At 46.3% G+C, this 21,659-nt stretch overlaps 1 protein-coding gene across 1 annotated transcript in view; it reads right to left on the bottom strand.

Annotated features, from left to right (window-relative positions):
- SH3YL1 (SH3 and SYLF domain containing 1) overlaps positions 1-21,659 on the bottom strand; it is a 297,391-nt gene that overhangs the window by 67,362 nt on the left and 208,370 nt on the right. Inside the window, exon 7 of the mRNA XM_063915498.1 lies at positions 5,507-5,672. Within this exon, the coding sequence (XP_063771568.1) occupies positions 5,507-5,672 (166 nt within the window). The remainder of the gene's footprint in view (positions 1-5,506; positions 5,673-21,659) is intronic.

Here is a 21,659-nt window from a genome sequence, read left to right as displayed (position 1 = left end):
CAGTGACCACCAGTATACGTTGTCTGCCTGAAAAACGCTCCATATCTGTGCTCAGTGTGCTGCATATATCTGTGCTCACACTGCTTTATTGTGGGGACTGGGGACCAGCAGTATTATATAGGAGGAGTACAGTGCAGAGTTTTGCTGACCAGTGACCACCAGTATACGTTGTCTGCCTGAAAAACGCTCCATATCTGTGCTCAGTGTGCTGCATATATCTGTGCTCACACTGCTTTCTTGTGGGGACTGGGGACCAGCAGTATTATATAGGAGGAGTACAGTGCAGAGTTTTGCTGACCGGTGACCACCAGTATACGTTGTCTGCCTGAAAAACGCTCCATATCTGTGCTCAGTGTGCTGCATATATCTGTGCTCATACTGCTTTATTGTGGGGACTGGGGACCAGCAGTATTATATAGGAGGAGTACAGTGGAGAGTTTTGCTGACCAGTGACCACCAGTATACGTTGTCTGCCTGAAAAATGCTCCATATCTGTGCTCAGTGTGCTGCATATATCTGTGCTCACACTGCTTTATTGTGGGGACTGGGGACCAGCAGTATTATATAGGAGGAGTACAGTGCAGAGTTTTGCTGACCAGTGACCACCAGTATTATACGTTCTCTGCCTGAAAAACGCTCCATATCTGTGCTGCATTGTAGTATATATAGTAGGAGTACAGTGCATAATTTTGCTGACAACCAGTATATAATAGATAGCAGTACGGTACAGTAGGCCACTGCTCTACCTACCTCTGTGTCATCAAGTATACTATCCATCCATACCTGTGGTGCATTTCAGTTTTGCACAGTTTGCTGACCACCAGTATATAATATATAGCAGTACGGTACAGTAGGCCACTGCTCTACCTACCTCTGTGTCGTCAAGTATACTATCCATCCATACCTGTGGTGCATTTCAGTTTTGCACAGCTTGCTGACCACCAGTATATAATATATAGCAGTACGGTACAGTAGGCCACTGCTCTACCTACCTCTGTGTCGTCAAGTATACTATCCATCCATACCTGTGGTGCATTTAAGTTTTGCACAGTTTGCTGACCACCAGTAAATAATATATAGCAGTACGGTACAGAAGGCCGCTGCTCTACCTACCTCTGTGTCGTCAAGTATACTATCCATCCATACCTGTGGTGCATTTCAGTTTTGCACAGTTTGCTGACCACCAGTATATAATATATAGCAGTACGGTACAGTAGGCCACTGCTCTACCTACCTCTGTGTCGTCAAGTATACTATCCATCCATACCTGTGGTGCATTTCAGTTTTGCACAGCTTGCTGACCACCAGTATATAATATATAGCAGTACGGTACAGTAGGCCACTGCTCTACCTACCTCTGTGTCGTCAAGTATACTATCCATCCATACCTGTGGTGCATTTAAGTTTTGCAGAGTTTGCTGACCACCAGTAAATAATATATAGCAGTACGGTACAGAAGGCCGCTGCTCTACCTACCTCTGTGTCGTCAAGTATACTATCCATCCATACCTGTGGTGCATTTCAGTTTTGCACAGTTTGCTGACCACCAGTATATAATATATAGCAGTACGGCACAGTAGGCCACTGCTCTACCTACCTCTGTGTCGTCAAGTATACTATCCATCCATACCTGTGGTGCATTTCAGTTTTGCACAGTTTGCTGACCACCAGTATATAATATATAGCAGTACGGTACAGAAGGCCACTTAGCTTAGTCACACAGCTAGCTCATTGCGCCTCTTTTTTTCTTTGCATCATGTGCTGTTTGGGGACTATTTTTTTGAAGTGCCATCCTGTCTGACACTGCAGTGCCACTCCTAGATGGGCCAGGTGTTTGTGTCGGCCACTTGGGTCGCTTAGCTTAGTCACACAGCTACCTCATTGCGCCTCTTTTTTTCTTTGCATCATGTGCTGTTTGGGGACTATTTTTTTTAAGTGCCATCCTGTCTGACACTGCAGTGCCACTCCTAGATGGGCCAGGTGTTTGTGTCGGCCACTTGGGTTGCTTAGCTTAGTCACACATCTACCTCATTGCGCCTCTTTTTTTCTTTGCATCATGTGCTGTTTGGGGACTATGTTTTTGAAGTGCCATCCTGTCTGACACTGCAGTGCCACTCCTAGATGGGCCAGGAGTTTGTGTCGGCCACTTGGGTCGCTTAGCTTAGTCATCCAGCGACCTCGGTGCAAATTTTAGGACTAAAAATAATATTGCGAGGTGTGAGGTGTTCAAAATAGACTGGGAATGAGTGTAAATTATGGTTATTGAGGTTAATAATACTATGGGATCAAAATGACCCCCAAATTCTATGATTTTAGCTGTTTTTGAGGTTTTTTTGTAAAAAAAACCCCGAATCCAAAACACACCCGAATCCGACAAAAAATTTTCAGGGAAGTTTTGCCAAAAGGCGTCCGAATCCAAAACACGGCCGCGGAACCAAATCCAAAACCAAAACACAAAACCCAAAAAATGTCCGGTGCACATCACTACTGATTACATGTACGGACTTTTTACTGAGAGTAAAGCAAGGTATAAAAGTATCCAATTATCGGGCCGACCAGCTGAAAATTGTCCGATTGGCCTGATAAATTGGATTGTGTGTATGCAGAGATCATTAGATCATTTTTAACAGCTAAACACAATTAAGCCTGGTGAAGTGATACAGTGGAAGGTGATACCGCACCAGCCAATCAGCTCCTAACTGCCATGTTACAAGCTGGGATGTAAAAATGACAACAGCTGACTGGCTGGTGCGTTATCTTCCACTTTATCACTTCACCTGGCTTAATAAATATGCCCCTCAAAGAGCTCCTGATCGGATCAACAATATACAGTAGTGTGTGCTGCACACACTATAGGGTCTATTCATGAAGTAGTGAAAAGCGTGGAGAAGTGTGCCAGTGGAGAAGTTGCCCATGGCAATCAATCAGCTGCTACGTATAATTTTATAGAATGCATTTTAGAAATGTTACCTCAACACTGATTGGTTGCCATAGGCAATTTCTCCACTGGCTCACTTCTCCACACTTTTCAGTGTTTCATGAATAGATGCCTATATCATTCCCGACCTCCCCATCCAGTTTACAGATCAAGAGAAAGTACACACTGGGCAAGAAATTGCTCATTATGTACAGTGCCCACTGATCTGATAATTGCTCTGCCGGACTGAAGCGTTTACTGGATCGGGACACGCTATAGCCCATTATCTTAAGAGCAACGAAAGAGCCCCTGAAGCATATCAAGTTGCCTATCCCTGGTGTAGAGAGGACAGCCTAGGACTTGGAAGTTAGGTAGAACGGTATCCTGCAATCTGCCCATGCTGTAAAAACAAACAAAAACCATTTCAACGCAGGGGGGCTGGATGGGCAATATGTAAACATCGCTGCCTCCTGATGTGCTTACTGTGTTCTTCCACCAGTTCTGATATGATAGAAAAAACACAGATGTCCAGTTCACATTTCCCTAGAGTTGATAAACTGTACATAAAAGTGGTGAATGAGTTTCAAACCATTAGAAAATGTTTGATGACCACATGGAATTATTTAAAGCTTTTGCCTTGTTTGTGCAGTACTAATACTGTATGTGCAATGCTCTATCTACAGGACTGAATCGAACCTGTTAATATCAAAAGCATTCAATTGTGTTCATCAACAAGTATTATGGTCAGGTCAACTTCCCATAGTTTAATTGGTAATATGTCAAGATCATTTTATTATGGTGTGCTTGACTATATCTCTCATACTGTATTTCATCATGAAAATGGGATCATCTTTAGTTTTGAAGACTGGTCAGAGCAAGGGTCACGTTATTCTGATATACTGTATCACATTTGTCAACTTGCATATTTGACATTTTAAAAATCAGAGACTTTTTCATTCCCCTGTGGTGCGAGGGGGGGAACCGAAGCGTGCAGGAAGCCACAGATGGGGAGATAAATCACAGTAATTATCTCAGGCTCCTATCAAACGGTATCCGGACTCTTGGTCGACACCACTTAGGTCCACACCCATTAGGTTGACAGTGCATAGGTCGACATGAGTTTTTCACATATTTGTGAACTTTCATACTTTACGATCCACATGGACTACGATTGGAGATGGTAACCTGTGCTGAGCGCAGCGGTAGCGGAGTGAGACACCCTGCCCAAAGCATAGCGAGCAAAGCAAGCCATGCAAGGGGACACGGTGCACTAATTGGGGTTCCCGGTCACGATACGAAGAACACAACACCAAAAAAAACACGAAAAACTCAAGTCAACCTTTTCTCATGTCGACCTAATGGCAGCGTCGACCTATTTTTAGTGTTGACCTAGCCAATGTTGACCAATTGGTGCTGACCTAATGGGTGTCGACCTAGAGATGGTCGACCCCGAGTCCAATACCCCTATCAAACTAGTCTGGAAAAAAATTGCTATGCTCAATACACCTATGAAACAGAGTTAAAACGTAAAATGTTATTGTTTTATGTGTATATTACTCAATGCTGGTTAGTACTACCATATTGCACTTGCACAATTCCTTATCAGGTTCATTATTGCGTAAATGGCATGTTTAACATTATTCCGATTGTACTGTAAGTCTAATTTCATATGATTTCTAATAATCATTTTCAAGTGTATCACAGTATAAAAACCTGAAAGCCTACCGTTTGCTCTGGTTTATCTGCGCACAACAGTAGGCGTCGCAAAGCTTGTTCCCACGGAGACATCAAAGACTCTTATCATAAAAGCAATTGTATCTTAATCGCTCTTGATAAGCTTTTGTAACATTAAAGTTCTTCAGGAGGTTAGCAATCACGCTGAACGATCAGAATATAAACCACATTGGACACTGGGGAGAAGCAATCTTTAAAAAATTAAGTTGTACTAGAAGGCAACAGAGATTCCCTGTTAGAGATTTAGTGAAACAGATGGGGGAAGGCGTCCTCTTCTTTCAACCTATATCCTCTTACCAGAGAGAGTGAGAATGTTGTAATAGGTTTTAACCATGAGGCATATCTTATCAATTATTAGCGCCATTGAACATAATAAATTAAACTGGTTTCAGAATGTGATGTATGGAATTTCAACAATAGAAAATGTCTTAAGGGGGCCCATACATCTGCAATTGGAATTTATTGTTTCACAGATCCTGACATTTTTTCCCCCCAGATTTATTGTTTTTACAATCCATCTGACTTTGCCCAAACATTACAGATATTTTTCAATGATTTGCAGATCATTTTCAGTTACAGATCTGCCAATCTTGAAAGACTCATCAGTTTACTAGAAACGGTCTGCAGATCTGCCAATTGTTGCCATTACACCAGCAATCTACAATCCCAATTGATCTGTGAAATTAAACATGTTGAAAAAACGGATTTAACAATCCAAATCGATTTGGGGCCAAAATCTGCGATATGTGAACGCCATACATTGCAGAGTTAATTGCACAATCGTCTGAAAATTGCCCCAATCGATTGCTGATGTATGGGCCACCTAAAGTTCATATGCAACAACTCACGTCATACCTTTCTTTGCTCCCTGGCCTGTTTTCTCATGTTAATGCTTTGTTCCTCATTTTCATATTTTTCTGTGAAAGAGTCAAGAATCTCATAAAGTTCTTCGGCTTGCGCCGGGCGGGGAATCTCACCGAACAAAATCTCAAATGCCCGAATGTCCTCCTGACAATAAAATCTGCAAGAAACACAATTAACGCATCAAAGCTACAGAAGAAAAATGGCCAAAAGACATGCCAAAATAATAATATGAGCAATCGGATAACTTAAATCGAGGAAATAATAAACAGGTCTGCATGTTTTGGGGAAGTACAGTAGACATTTAATAATTTGCGGAATTTTTATGTGAATAACCCAGCATTATACCTACAATTTCCAGGTGATGAAAATATTCGGAGAAATGTACAGTATGATGTTGCCTGGGATTCATTAGGTCTACATTATGTACAGAACTCCATGATGGATTACCAGACCAACGGGCGTGACACTGTGGCATCTGAACTACAGCTTGGTGCATCACTGATCGAAAAACACAAGGAAGACTGCTGAGAACGCCATGCCATGTGTATAAGTCAAGGTGTACTGAAGAAGAGTTTTTCCAGAATTTAAACATATTTATGACTTTATTAATAGTGCATGTTGGTATTTCTTAACATGACTTGCTGCATTGCTGTTGCCAAGTGTATAACCAACACCAGCTCCACAGTGGAATTGGGTAGAAACGCACAGTCACATACAGATTCAAACACAACATTGTGGGTGACAAAACTAAAATAGGGCTCCTATGTTTCTATAAAAGGAGTCTGGTATACACTAACTCTAGGACACATCTAGATGATAAATGTTATAATATTATTAGAATAATCAATAAAAAAGAAAAAGTTAGCCAATGACTTTTCCCATCTGTTACCCTCTAATTCCCTTCTGTCCCGATCAGACAGTCCCAGAGGTTTCAAATCATTAAACACTCTGTGAAATCCAATCGAATTGTTACAGCTTATCCTACTCCCACCTACAGTAAATGGTATCCGGTCTCTAGGGCGACAAGACTTACATCGACAGCGTCAAAAGTTCAACATGAATTTTTCACTTTTTTTCCTTTTTTTAACTTTTTCATAATTTACGATCCACGTGTACTACAATTGGGAACGGTAACCTGTGCTGAGCGTAGTGAGGCACCTTGTCCGAAGCATGGCGAGCAGAGCGAGCCATGCGAGGGAACACGGTGCATTAATTGGGGTTCCCGGTCACTGTACGGCAAAAACGACAGTCATAAAAAAACAAAAACTCATGTCGACCTTTTGACCTGTCGACCTACTGTTAACCAATAGTGGTCGACCTAGACACTGTCGACCTTCAAAACCACACCCCCACCTAAACAACCCACACTAGCGCACCCCCACATCTGTTCCAATCTCCACTCTGAGCCACAAATTCTCTTATGTCTGCTGTAGCATATCTGTATTGCTGAGTAGGTAGCCAATATTTCTGGAATCATTCTAGTTCACCTGTAAAGCTAATTGACTTGCAACTAATCTAAAGGGAAGGAAAGTTATGGTACCCATACACTTGTGCGATTGCCTTCGACGTGATATCGGGCCCGATTTCCCTTGAAGCTCACCTTGAGACAAATTGCATCGAAAGTGCATTTTTTGTGCATTCGATGCACATACAATCCTGCAATTTATCTCATGCCCCCTAGGACTGGAAATCGGGTGGTATCCTGATGATTGATTCGAGCGTATCGCATGATGACCAAAAGCACACCAGATTTATCTGCCAGATTAAGGAAAATTTAAATAGAGGGCTGGCCTATCTGGGGAATATATAAACAAGCAGCCATTTTATAGTCTGTGCACTTCTGTCTGCTCTGTGACTAGAGAAGTTTGGTTTATACCTGCTGCTCATTCTAGATTGCTAGCTACCGTGCACTGCTTTGTTCTGCTTGCATTACAAAGTGTTTTTATTTCTATACTGCTGTGTGTGTAGAGATGAATTCTGCTCGTTATCAGGCTCTCATGTGCTACTCTGTGCTGAAGATGAGGGGAGACAGGGAGAGGGCCCAGCAAAGGCGGAGGGAGAGATCTTGCTGGACCAAGGAGTGTCTGCTTAAGCGGCCTACTCGCTCCTAAATGCCCCTCCTGGATCAGAGCAGGGAGAACAACCTGGGTGACTACCGCAACTTCCTGTGCATGTATGATGACACCTTCCAGGAGTTGCTGCATCTGGTGACCCCCCTCATACAGAAGCGGGATACCAAATGGTGGGTTCCTATCCCTGCTGAGGAGAGGCTCGTGGCTACCCTACGGTTCCTTGCTACTGGACAGTCGTTTGAGGACCTGAAGTATGGGACCCGTATCTCTGCACAGGCTTTGGGACACAGCATACCTGAAACCTTCAAGGCTAGTATCAAAGTGCTTCAGTATAAGTAATGCAAGGTAAGAAAATTACACCACACATAGGCCCTCATTCCGAGTTGATCGGTCGCAAGGCGAATTTAGCAGAGTTACACACGCTAAGCCGCCGCCTACTGGGAGTGAATCTTAGCTTCTTAAAATTGCGACCGATGTATTCGCAATATTGCGATTACTAACTACTTAGCAGTTTCAGAGTAGCTCCAGACTTACTCTGCCTGTGCGATCAGTTCAGTGCTTGTCGTTCCTGGTTGACGTCACAAACACACCCAGCGTTCGCCCAGGCACTCCCACCGTTTCCCCGGCCACTCCTGCGTTTTTTCCGGAAACGGTAGCGTTTTCAGCCACACGCCCCTGAAACGCCGTGTTTCCGCCCAGTAACACCCATTTCCTGTCAATCACATTACGATCGCCGGAGCGAAGAAAAAGACGTGAGTAAAAATACTTTCATCAAAGTAAAGTTACTTGGCGCAGTCGCAGTGCGAACATTGCGCATGCGTACTAAGCGGATTTTCACTGCGATGCGATGAAAAATACCGAGCGAACAACTCGGAATGAGGGCCATTGCTTGTCGTGTAACAAAATGTTTTATTTTGCAAACTGAAAATGCTTAGAATTTTTTTTTGTGCTTTTTACTTCTAGACATAATTGAAAAAGTTCAGCCATGTTTGCTGCATTCTCAAACAGTATAAAGTTTTCATGCATTTTGGTACTACGGCGTTGAGTGGCACCGCAGCCAGGGGCACAATGCACACATGCAACTTGGGGTAGGAAGATGGCTCCCCGGTTCCATCATTCTGCACCGAGTTGCATGTGTGCATTGTGCCCCTGGCTGTGGTGCCACTCAACGATGTAGTATCAAAATGCACCACATCTGTTGCACTATAAAAGTGCAGCATGATATACGATGTTTTTTTGAGTGGCAGTGCTTTCAGGGGCACAATGCAAACATGCAGGTAGGCTCGGCTTCAGGCTCCCCGGCACCATCAACCGGACCCAAGCTGCAGGTGTGCATTGTCCACCTGAAAGCGGCGCCACTAAAACGCTGTATGTCATAGTGCACCAGATCTATCACAGTATATACCAGGGCAGCAGGAATGTTATATATACCAATGTGGTGCATTCTGATACTGCGATGTTGAGTGGCACCGCAGCCAGGGGTACAATGCACACATGCAGCTAGGGGCAGGAAAATGGGTCCCCGGTACCATCAACCTGTCCCTAGCAGCATGTGTGCATTGTCCGCCTGAAAGCATTGACACTCACCGTAGTATCAGACTGCACCACATCTGTTGATATGGGCACCAGTAATTGAGAATCACCCTACATTTGAAAGAGACTTGTCTCCACCTCCTCTTTGTCCCCCCCCGTGACATCAAGGAGGTAAAAATTGCGGAGGAGACGGTAGATGTGCAGCTGCCTTGGGAAGGGTAGCTGGTTTGAGGAGAAAAAAAAAGAAAGGGTGAGTTTTTCCTCATCTACGCACAACCTAATGTCACGAATGAATAACATATGTGTGGACCCAGATGAAAGTCAATCTACTATGGAATCAATGTGGTGGAATTTATTTTCCAAATTCTTTCAATCTTTCTCCGATGACGTTTTTAGTCCAATGTCCCTCAAAAGAAGAAAAGATGGAAGAACAATATTGTATGATATGTTTCTACTCCAATGATATTCCAATATAAGTCTCTGAAGTGTGTGGAGATGGTTCGTACCGTACTCACGTCTTTGTATGTAGCTTTCCTCATATAAAGGTTTCTTTTGCGTTCAACGTCTTCCTATCTGAATGGATGGTAACATTCTATCCTTTCCATCTCTTGAGATATTGTGTTCAAAGAGGGAGAACAATCTGTAAGTACTGAAAAAACTTGATCTCATGGCCTGGAGATCAAGCTGCTGGCTTGCTGAGAGAGAGACCAATACTGCCTGAAATTGGAAGTATCGGCTATTCATAATCCTCAACTCAGGATCAAGTTTAAAGAAACCGCTACGAACACATCACCATTAGGAACACTGAGGCAGATGTATTAACCTGGAAGTGATAAACCAGTGATAAATGCAAGGTGATAAACACACCAGCCAATCAGCTCCCATATGTAAATTAACAGTTAGGAGCTGATTGGCTGGTGCATTATCATCTTGCACTTAACACTGCTTTATCAGTTCTTATGCCTTCTACAGGTTAATGCATCTACCCCACTGTAAGTGGGGTACGCTCACCTTCTACAGTGTCTCTTCTATATTCAGGGTTCATTGCATTTTTAAGAATATATATGGAATGGAGTTTTAAAGATACCTTTATGAGTTTTTTCAGTATTTACGTATTGTAAGTACGGTACGCCAAATAAGATCCCTTTGTGTGATAGAATTTATGATATATATTATCCTGTGTCTTCATTTACATTGGGTGTTTTCCTTTTCCGTTCTCCCTCTTTGAACACAATATCTCAAGAGATGAAAAGGATAGAATGTTATCATCCATTCGGATAGGAAGACGTTGAACGCAAAAGAAACCTTTATATGAGGAAAGCTACATACAAAGACGTGAGTACGGTACGAACCATTTCTACACACTTCAGAGACTTATATTAGAATATCATTGGAGTAGAAACGTATCATACGATATTGTTCTTCCATCTTTTCTTCTTTTGAGGGACATTGGACTAATATAAAGAAAACGTCATCAGAGAAAGATTGGAAGAATTTTTAAAATAAATTCCACCACATTGATTCCATCGTAGATTGACTTTCATCTGGGTCCACACATATGGTATTCATTTGTGATATTAGGTTGTGCGCAGTTGAGGAAACACTCACCTTTTCTTTTTGATCTGTATTTTGGGGTGTTGAGTGACACCCAGAGTGGACCTTCACTGCAGCCGCAAGGGCGCAGCGGTTCACTATATGTATAGTTATTTGGTTTGAGGCTTGAACTCCTTCAGAAAGTGATTCAGCGATTATAGGTTTAGAATGGGCCTGACCGAACCATCCGGTTTCAGTACCACAAAAAGGTTTGAATAGTAACCTTTGTTTTGCATATGAGGAGGGACCGGTACAATAACCTGTGCAACTTCTGGACGGTTGTCTGCAGGACAGCCCTGTCTGCCAGCAAAGCTGGCAAGGCTGATTTGAAGAATCGGTGAGCAGGGAGATCATGAAATTCCAGCCTGTACCACTGGGACACGATATCTTGCACCCAGGGATCCAGGCCGGACGACACCCAGACGTGACAGAAATGCCTGAGTTTCGCTCCCACTGGCCCCACCTCCAGGGCGTGCAGTCCACCATCATGCAGAGGATTTCGGCATACCTGAAGCAGGTTTCTGTTCCTGGGAACCCGCGGTCTGGCCTTTTGTGACTTGTGATGCAGTTAAAGATAAGGGTTTCTTCGTAGCAGGTGCAGCTGAGGGAAGAAAAGGTGACTTACCCGCTGTAGCCGTGGAGATCCACACATCTAACGGTTCCCTAAAGAGAGCCTGACCTGTGTAGGGTAGGGTCTCCACACTTCTCCTGGATTCCGCGCCTGCAGACCACTGTCGCAGCCACAGTCCTCGACGAGCTGAGACAGACATGGAAGAAATTCCTGCAGCCATGGAACCCAGCTCTTTCATGGATTCTACCAGAAATCCTGCCAAATCCTAAATGTTATGCAAAAACAATTCAACATGAAGATTTATTCACAGTATCCAAACCTTCAAGTAATGTGCCTGACCACTTTACTATAGCTTTGGCAATCCAAGCACTGGCAATAGTGGGATGTAGTATAGCCCCTGAAGCTGTGTACATGGATTTGAGCGTATTATCAATTTTATGATCAGCCGGCTCTTTCAAGGCGATGGATCCTGGAACAGGTAAAACCACCTTTTTTGAGAGTCTGGATACAGACGCGTCAACAATGGGCAGGTTTTCCCATTTTTTCCTATCCTCCACAGGGAAAGGAAACGCCATCAGGACCCTTTTAGGGATCTCGAAAGTTTTCTCAGGGTTTTCCAATGCTTTTTCAAAAATAGCATTTAATTCTTTTGACGCAGGGAAGGTTAGCGAGACTCTCTTATTTTCAGTGAAGTAAGCCTCCTCAACCTGCACAGGTGTTATATCAGTAATATTCAACACATCCCTAATGGCCTCTATCATCAACTGCATCCCTTTTGCAAGAAATGCTGCCCCCCTTAACACATCCCCATCACCGTCCTCAGTGTCAGAATCGGTATCAGTGTCATCTTGCATAATCTGTGCAAGAGCACATTTTTGGGAATATACAGCGGGGGGCCCTGAGGTAACAGAACTGGCAGAGATCCCGGGACTCCGACAGGCTGTGTGACCAGTGTAGGGTGTAGGTGCTGGCTCAGGGAGCCCCTCACTATGTATCGCTGAGCCCCGGAGCGCAATTAGTACTGCGCTCCATACCCTGTTCCAAACATCTTCACACCGGCCCCCCGCCTGCTAGGGGGATCGGTGACTCACTCGCCACCAATCATCTGGCTCTGTAAGGGGATGGCGGCATGCTGCTGGGCTGAGCGATCCCCTGTGGCGGGGAACGATCGATCCCCTTAGGAGCTAAGTGTCCTGTCAGCGGAGATAGTGGCTCAGACCCCGCAGGGCGGACACTACCCCGCCTCCATGCCAGTGAGCTCAGTTTAGTTAACCAGCCCAATGCAGTAGCAGGTACCAGAGACGACAACCGCTCGTAGCCAAATACACCACACACTCACCACAGGAAAGGGTGTCAGCGGCCATGCCAATACTACCCCAAAAAAGCTTGTGGAGCCCAGTGTACGTCGCAGAAAGAGATTTAACAACAGTAAGTTCTTACCATAAATCTAATTTTCTGCTGCGGGGTACACCTAAAGCAGTTCCTTATGGGAGGGGACGCACTGTAGCGGGCACAAGAACCCGACGTCCAAAGGAAGCATCCTGGGAAGTGGCAGTATCAAAGGCATAGAACCTAATAAACGTGATCCTCGAGGACCACGTAGCCGCCTTGCACAATTGTTCAAGGGTCGCACCACGGTGGGCCGCCCAAGAAGATCCAACCGACCGAGTAGAATGGGCTTTGATTGTAGCAGGAACCGGATGACTGGCCTGTACATAAGAATGTGCAATCACCATTCTAATCCATCTGGCCAATGTCTGCTTAGAAGCAGGCCAGCCACGTTTGTGAAAACCAAACAACACAAAAAGAGAATCAGATTTCTTAACGGAGGAAGTTCTCTTCACATAGATACGGACAGCCCGTACCACATCCAAAGACCGCTCTTTGGAAGACAACTCAGGAGAATTAAAGGCCGGAACCACAATCTCCTGGTTAAGGTGGAAAAAAGACACCACCATGGGTAAATAACCTGGGCGTGTCTGAAGCACCGCCCGGTCACGGTGAAAAATCAAATCGGGGGACTTATAGGATAAGGCACCTAAGTCCGAAACCCTTCTAGCTGTAGCAATAGCCAGCAAAAACAACACCTTAAGGGAAAGCCACTTAAGGTCAGCAGAGGTAAGAGGCTCAAACAGAGACTCTTGTAAAACCTACAAAACCACCAATAGATCTCAAGGGGCCACAGGAGGCACATAAGGAGGCTGAATCCTCAGCACACCCTGAGTGAAAGTATGGACATCAGGTAGGGTAGCGATCTTTCTCTGAAACCAAACTGACAAGGCCGAGATGTGAACCTTGAGGGAGGCCAGACGCAGGCCTAAATCTAGGCCTTGTTGTAGAAAGGCCAATAATTTGGCCGTACTAAACCTGAAAACGTCATGATTGTGAGACGCACACCAAGTAAAGTAAGCATTCCAGACCCTATGGTATATCCGATCAAAAGCCGGCTTACGGGCCTTCAACATAGTTTGAACGACCGCCTCAGAAAAACCCTTGGCCCTCAGGACAGAAGCTTCAAGAGCCATGCCGTCAAAGCCAGACGGGCCAAATCCTGGTAAACACAAGGGCCCTGATCGAGGAGGTCTGGTCGTTGTGGAAGTAGAAGGGAACGATCCAAGGAGAGGCCCTGTAGATCGGAGAACCAGTGACACTTGAGCCACGCTGGAGCGACTAGAAGTAGGTTTCCTCCTTCTTGCTTGAACTTCCGTATTACTCTGGGCAGGAGGGACACCGGAGGGAACACATACGGTAGCCGAAAGTTCCACGGGATTGATAGAGCATCCACGAATGCTGCTTGAGGATCCCTTGTCCGTGCTCCGAAGACCGGAACCTTGTGAATGTGTCGAGACGCCATCAGGTCCACATCTGGGAGACCCCACTTGTCCACAAGAAGTTGAAATACCTCCGGATGTAGGCTCCACTCTCCGACGTGCACGTCCTGAAGACTGAGATAGTCCGCCTCCCAGAACGCTCTCAGAACGCCCGGAATGAACACTGCTGATATGGCCGGCAGATGGCATTCTGCCCACTGAATAGTCCTTGATATTTCCCTCATTGCCATGCGGCTTCGAGTGCCGCCCTGATGATTGATGTACGCCACCGTGGTGGCTTTGTCCGATTGTACTTGAACAGGTCTGCTCTGTATCAGATGCTGGGCCATTGTCAACGCATTGAACACTGCCCGCAGTTCCAGAATGTTTATCGGGAGTAGAGACTCCTCCTCGGTCCACCGACCCTGGAGAGAGAGTGTTGTTCCAACACCGCGCCCCAACCTCTCAGACTGGCATCCGTTGTCAGCAGGACCCAGTTGGATATCCAGAAGGGACGGCCTCTGCTCAATTGCTGGTCCTGAAGCCACCAACTCAGGGACAGACGGACCTCCGGAGATCATGGGAAATCTGATCCGGTGAGGCAGGCCGTCCCACTTGGACAGAATCAACTTCTGCAGAGGGCGAGAATGGAATTGAGCATACCCCACCATGTCGAAAGCCGACACCATGAGACCTAGCACTTGCATCACCGAATGGATCGACACTTGCGGACGGGATAGGAAGCATCGGATCTTGTCCTGAAGCTTCAGGACTTTCTCCCGAGACAGGAACAACCTCTGGTTGTGGGTGTCCAATAACGCTCCCAGGTGTACCATGCTCCGAGCCGGAACCAGGGCAGATTTCTTCCAGTTGATCAGCCATCCGTGGGCTTGCATGCACTGGATTGTCAAATCGAGATAACACCGGAGAAGTACTGGGGAACTCGCCAGGATCAACAAATTGTCTAGGTATGGTAGTATCCTGACCCCTTGACGGCGTAGCGTGGCCGTCATGACCGCCATAACCTTGGTGAAGACCCGCAGAGCCTTTGTCAAACCAAAAGGTAACGCCCGAAATTAGTAATGAAGGTTGCCCACTGTAGACCGCAGGTACTGCTGATGAGATACCGCAATAGGAATATGTAGGAAGGCATCCTGTATGTCCAGGAAGACCATATAGTCCCCAGGCTCCATGGCCAGAACAATAGAGCGCAGCGTTTCCATACGGAACTTGCAAATTCGCACATGCTTGTTCAGATTGAGAATGGGCCGCGAGGACCCGTTCGGTTTCGGGACTAGAAACAGCAGTGAATAGAACCCCTTGCCCCTCTGAGTCAGAGGCACCTGTACCACCACTCCTGTGGACAGGAGGGAATGTACCACCGAGTGCAATGTGTTTGCTTTTGCCGGATCCAGATGAACATCTGTTAGGCAAAATTGATGAGGGGGGGCGATTCTTGAAGGGTATGGCGTTACCTCGAGCAACGACTTCCCTCACCCAGGTATCTGCAGTGGTCTTCAACCATTCCTGGGTAAAACCTAGAAGTCGGCCCCCCACCCTGGGATCCCCCAGAGGGAGGCCTGCCCCGTCATGCGGCCGGCTTATCAGTTTTTGAAGCTGGCTGACGGGCGGCCCAAGCACACTTCGGTCTGGGCTTGGAAGGCCTGGAAGTACGGGCTTGCTTTGGGTACGCCTGACCTTTTGCTTTACCTGGAGTACGAAAGGGCCGAGGGAAAGTACTTTTAGCCTTCTGTGCTGAAGGAGCCATACTAGGTAGGCAAGCTGTTTTACCAGAAGCCAGATCAGCCACAATCTTATTGAGGTCTTCTCCAAAGAGAATGTCTCCCTTGAAAGGATGTACCTCCAGGGTTTTTCTGGAATCCAAATCCACCGACCAGGATCTCAACCAAAGGATACGTCTGGCCAAAACGGACGCAGTAGCAGCCTTGGCCGCGAGCAACCTGGAATCGGAGGCAGCCTCCTTAAGGTACAGAGGAGCCGTGGCAATATATGAGAGACATTGTCAAGCATGCTCAGAGGCATCAGAAGGCAGTTCCGCCTCAAGTTCCTGAGCCCACGCATCAACAGTCCAAGTCGCTGCAATAGTTGTCCTTTGTACAGCCCCAGAAAGGGTATAAATCGCTTTCAAACAGCCCTCCACCCGACAATCCATCTGTTCCTTCAGAGAGGTGACGGTATTTACTGGCAGGGCAGAGGAAACAACCATACGCGCCACATGAGAATCTACAGGCGGAGGGGTTTCCCAATTTTTACACACCTCCGCAGAGAGAGGATAGCGAGCCAACAGTCTTTTATTCGGTGTAAACTTTGTTTAAGATTTCTGAATAATATATCACCATGTGGTGTTTAAATGGTACTGCTAATAATCCTTGGTGTGCTGGTCATAACCATATCTTTGCAAACATATGTAACTAATATCTCTGAATTATCTACCATGCAGTGTTCAAATATTATTGCTAATACCCTTTAGTATTCATTGCTGGGTGATCATATCATACAGCCCACTAAGAACCTAGCAATCTGGGGTACCATTATGTAACATGTAGCATCTATCCTTGTGTATCAATGCCTAATTCCCTATAGATTGTAAGCTTGCGAGCAGGGCCTTTCTACCTCTATGTCTGTCTGTCTTTGCCCAGTTTTGTTCTATAACTGTTGTTCTAATAGTAAAGCGCAATATAAGAAACTGCAAATAAATGATAATAAATAATTTAGTGTACTGAGGAAACCTGTTTTGTGTATTATTCTTGTTTAGAATTAACCCCCTCCCTTTCAAATACCTGAGGGGTATTACTAAACTGATTGAGCAGCTGACATTTTATATTCAATGCATACTTACCTACTGTCCCGGAAGTTGTGGGAAACTCACGATTTTTGTGGGTAGTCCCCCACCTCCCTGAAAGTGTGGGTATGCCTACTACCTAGGGAAGCGGATAGGATAAGCCAGATAATACAGTGACATTTGTGGGACAAAGTGGAGGGGGTGGACCTAAAATGATGTGAATCACCATCATTTTAGCCCCGCTTTTTACTCTAGGACCCGTGACAGGATTTACCATTGTCGGAGGGGCCTAATGACCCGGAAGCCCGGCCCTGTCCCTCAAATTCCCCAGCTGCTTTCCACAATATAAATAAATGAAGCTAGGCAGCTGTCACTATACTAACGGCACACAGATGTCATTCAAAGGAATTATGTTATCAAGAATTTGTCTTTTAGTTGGCCTTTGTACAGCCCCAGAAAGGGTATAAATCGCTTTTAACCAGCCCTCCACCCGACGATCCGTCTGTTCCTTCAGAGAGGTGACGGTAGTTACTGGCAGGGCAGAGGAAACAACCATATGTGCCACATGAGAATCTACAGGTGGAGGGGTTTCCCAATTTTTACACACCTCCGCAGAGAGAGGATAGCGAGCCAACAGTCTTTTATTCGGTGTAAACTTTGTCCCCGGATTTTCCCAGGATTCCCGACGTATGTCAATCAGGAGTTTAGAGTAGGGTAGAACCTGCTTAACCCCCTTCTTACGCTTAAACCTATAAGGTTTCTTGGAGACAGTCTCAGGCTCAGAATTATTAGCCACCTGAAGAATGAGCCGTATCGCCTCAATCAAATCCGAGACATCCATGGACGATCTCCCCTCCCCATCTGAAACATCAGCGTCAGTGTCCGAGGGGTCAGTATAAGCACCGTGGCAGTTAAGGCCGCGGGTCGGGAGGAGGTAATGGCCGTTTTAGAAGGCGACTTAGTCTTATGCGGGCGAGAGTGACCCTTTGATTTGGACATGGATCGGTTCAAATGCTGTAACTGAGTGGAAAGCTGATCCGCCCATGGCGGGTTCACAGTGGGGACCATAATCTGTGGTAGCGGCACAGGTGGTCCCACAGGGGGTGTCAATTTAATTACAAGCGTGTTTAACAATGTGGAAAATGCAGCCCAAGGTGGTTCTTGTGATGCCCCGAGTGCTACCAACCCACAGGGGGGCAAAGAAGCCCCTGAACCTGAACTCTCAGCTGCTAAATTATCCTCCATTCCGTCAGTGGCCTCACTACCACGCAGTGTGGGAGAGGCCCCAACGTCGTTGCCACGTGTAGCAGACATAACAATGCGCACAGTAATGGGCAACCCGGTACAAATTTTTTTATTTTTTTTATTTTGTAGCAGCACTATGCGCAATAAGAACTCTCAGGAAAACAGGCGAAGCTGGCACAGACCGAGGGTTCAAAGGAAATAGAACATATGGTGACTATAATTCACAAGTAAAAAATACTCCAGTAGCATATCTTGTGAAACAAACCTATATTATCATCAGAGAAAACCTGAAACACTTGGCCTCCACAGCTATAGTAATATAGGAATAGCACGCTGAGTGAAATACCCTGCAATAAGGCAACCACGCAGCAGCTACATGCACACACACATATATAGGGGGTAATTCCAAGTTGATCGCAGCAGGAAATTTTTTAGCAGTTGGGCAAAACCATGTGCACTGCAGGTGTGGCAGATATAACATTTGCAGAGAGAGTTAGATTTGGGTGGGTTATTTTATTTCTGTGCAGGGTAAATACTGGCTGCTTTATTTTTACACTGCAAATTAGATTGCAGATTGAACACACCCCACCCAAATCTAACTCTCTCTGCACATGTTATATCTGCCCCCCCTAGAGTGCACATGGTTTTGCCCAATTGCTAACAGAATTCCTGCTGCGATCAACTTGGAATTACCCCCATAGTCACAAACGTACCATGCAGAAAATAAGAATTTACTTACCGGTAATTCTATTTCTAGTAGTCCGTAGTGGATGCTGGGAACTCCGTAAGGACCATGGGAATAGACGGGCTCCGCAGGAAAGTTTAGGTACTATCTGGTGTGCACTGGCTCATCCCTCTATGCCCCTCCTCCAGACCTCAGTTAGGGAAACTGTGCCCGGAAGAGCTGACATTACAAGGAAAGGAAATTTTGAATCCAGGGTAAGACCCATACCAGCCACACCAATCACACCGTACAACTTGTGATAACCTTACCCAGTTAACAGTATGAACAACAACTGAGCCTCACTCAACGGATGGCTCATAACAATAACCCTTAGTTAAGCAATAACTATATACACGTATTGCAGAGAGTCCGCACTTGGGACGGGCGCCCAGCATCCACTACGGACTACGAGAAATAGAATTACCGGTGAGTAAATTCTTATTTTCTCTGACGTCCTAGTGGATGCTGGGAACTCCGTAAGGACCATGGGGATTATACCAAAGCTCCCAAACGGGCGGGAGAGTGCGGATGACTCTGCAGCACCGAATGAGCAAACACAAGGTCCTCCTCAGCCAGGGTATCAAACTTGTAGAACTTTGCAAATGTGTTTGAACCCGACCAAGTAGCAGCTCGGCAAAGCTGTAATGCCGAGACCCCTCGGGCAGCCGCCCAAGAAGAGCCCACCTTCCTTGTGGTATGGGCTTTTACCGATTTTGGATGCAGCAATCCAGCCGCAGAATGAGCCTGCTGAATCGTGCTACAGATCCAGCGAGCAATAGTTTGCTTTGAAGCAGGAGCACCCAGCTTGTTGGGTGCATACAAGATAAACAGCGAGTCAGTCTTCCTGACTCCAGCCGTTCTGGAAACATATATTTTCAAAACCCTGACTACGTCCAGCAACTTGGAGTCCTCCAAGTCCCGAGTAGCCGCAGGCACCACAATAGGTTGGTTCAAACGAAACGATGACACCACCTTTGGGAGAAATTGGGGACGAGTCCTCAATTCTGCCCTGTCCATATGGAAGATCAGATATGGGCTTTTGCATGACAAAGCCGCCAATTCCGACACACGCCTAGCCGATGCTAAGGCCAACAGCGTGACCACTTTCCACGTGAGATACTTTAGTTCCACGGTCTTAAGTGGCTCAAACCAGTGGGATTTCAGGAAATCCAACACAACGTTAAGATCCCAGGGTGCCACTGGTGGCACAAAAGGGGGCTGAATATGCAGCACTCCCTTAACAAATGTCTGAACCTCAGGCAGTGAAGCCAGTTCTTTTTGAAAGAAAATGGATAGGGCCGAAATCTGGACCTTTATGGACCCCAATTTTAGGCCCATAGTCACCCCTGACTGTAGGAAGTGCAGGAATCGACCCAACTGGAATTCCTCTGTAGGGGCCTTCCTGGCCTCACACCAAGCAACATACTTCCGCCATATACGGAGATAATGTTTTGCTGTCACGTCTTTCCTAGCTTTTATCAGCGTAGGAATAACTTCATCCGGAATGCCTTTTCCGCTAGGATCCGTCGTTCAACCGCCATGCCGTCAAACACAGCCGCGGTAAGTCTTGGAACAGACAGGGCCCTTGTTGCAGCAAGTCCTGTCTGAGAGGCAGAGGCCATGGGTCCTCTGTGCGCATTTCTTGCAGTTCCGGGTACCAAGTCCTTCTTGGCCAGTCCGGAACAATGAGTATTGTTCTTATTCCTCTCTTTCTTACTATTCTCAGTACTTTTGGTATGAGAGGAAGAGGAGGAAACACATATACCGACTGGTACACCCACGGTGTCACTAGGGCGTCCACAGCTATCGCCTGAGGGTCCTTTGACCTGGCGCAATATCGTTTTAGCTTTTTGTTGAGGCGGGGACGCCATCATGTCCACCTGTGGCAGTTTCCATCGGTTTTCAATCAGTTGGAAGACTTCCCGATGAAGTCCCCACTCTCCCGGGTGGAGGTCGTGTCTGCTGAGGAAGTCTGCTTCCCAGTTGTCCACTCCCGGAATGAACACTGCTGACAGTGCTTGCACGTGATTCTCCGCCCATCGAAGAATCTTTGTGGCTTCCGCCATTACCATCCTGCTTCTTGTGCCGCCCTGGCGGTTTACATGGGCGACCGCCGTGATGTTGTCTGACTGAATCAGCACTGGCCGGTTTCGAAGCAGGGGCTCTGCTTGACTCAGGGCGTTGTAAATGGCCCTTAATTCCAGTATATTTATGTGTAGAGAAGTCTCCAGACTTGACCACAGCCCTTGGAAGTTTCTTCCCCGAGTGACTGCCCCCCACCCTCGGAGGCTTGCATCCGTGGTCACCAGGACCCAGTCCTGTATGCCGAACCTGCGGCCCTCGAGAAGGTGAGCACTCTGCAGCCACCACAGAAGAGACACCCTGGCCCTTGGGGACAGGGTGATCAGCCGATGCATCTGAAGATGCGATCCGGACCACTTGTCCAACAGATCCCACTGAAAGATCCTTGCATGGAACCTGCCGAAGGGAATGGCTTCGTATGAAGCCACCATCTTTCCCAGGACTCGCGTGCAGTGATGCACCGATACCTGTTTTGGTTTCAGGAGGTCCCTGACCAGAGATGCTAATTCCTGGGCCTTCTCCACCGGGAGAAACACCTTCTTTTGTTCTGTGTCCAGAATCATGCCCAGGAAAAGCAGACGCGTCGTAGGAATCAGCTGCGACTTTGGAACATTCAGAATCCAGCCGTGCTGTAGTAACACTTCCTGAGAGAGTGTTAGGCTGATCAACAACTGCTCCCTGGACCTCGCCTTTATGAGGAGATCGTCCAAG

The sequence above is a fragment of the Pseudophryne corroboree genome, chromosome 4 (assembly GCF_028390025.1).
Source record: "Pseudophryne corroboree isolate aPseCor3 chromosome 4, aPseCor3.hap2, whole genome shotgun sequence".
Classification (NCBI taxonomy): Eukaryota; Metazoa; Chordata; class Amphibia; order Anura; family Myobatrachidae; genus Pseudophryne; species Pseudophryne corroboree.
This window is presented reverse-complemented; position numbering and strand designations above follow the sequence as displayed.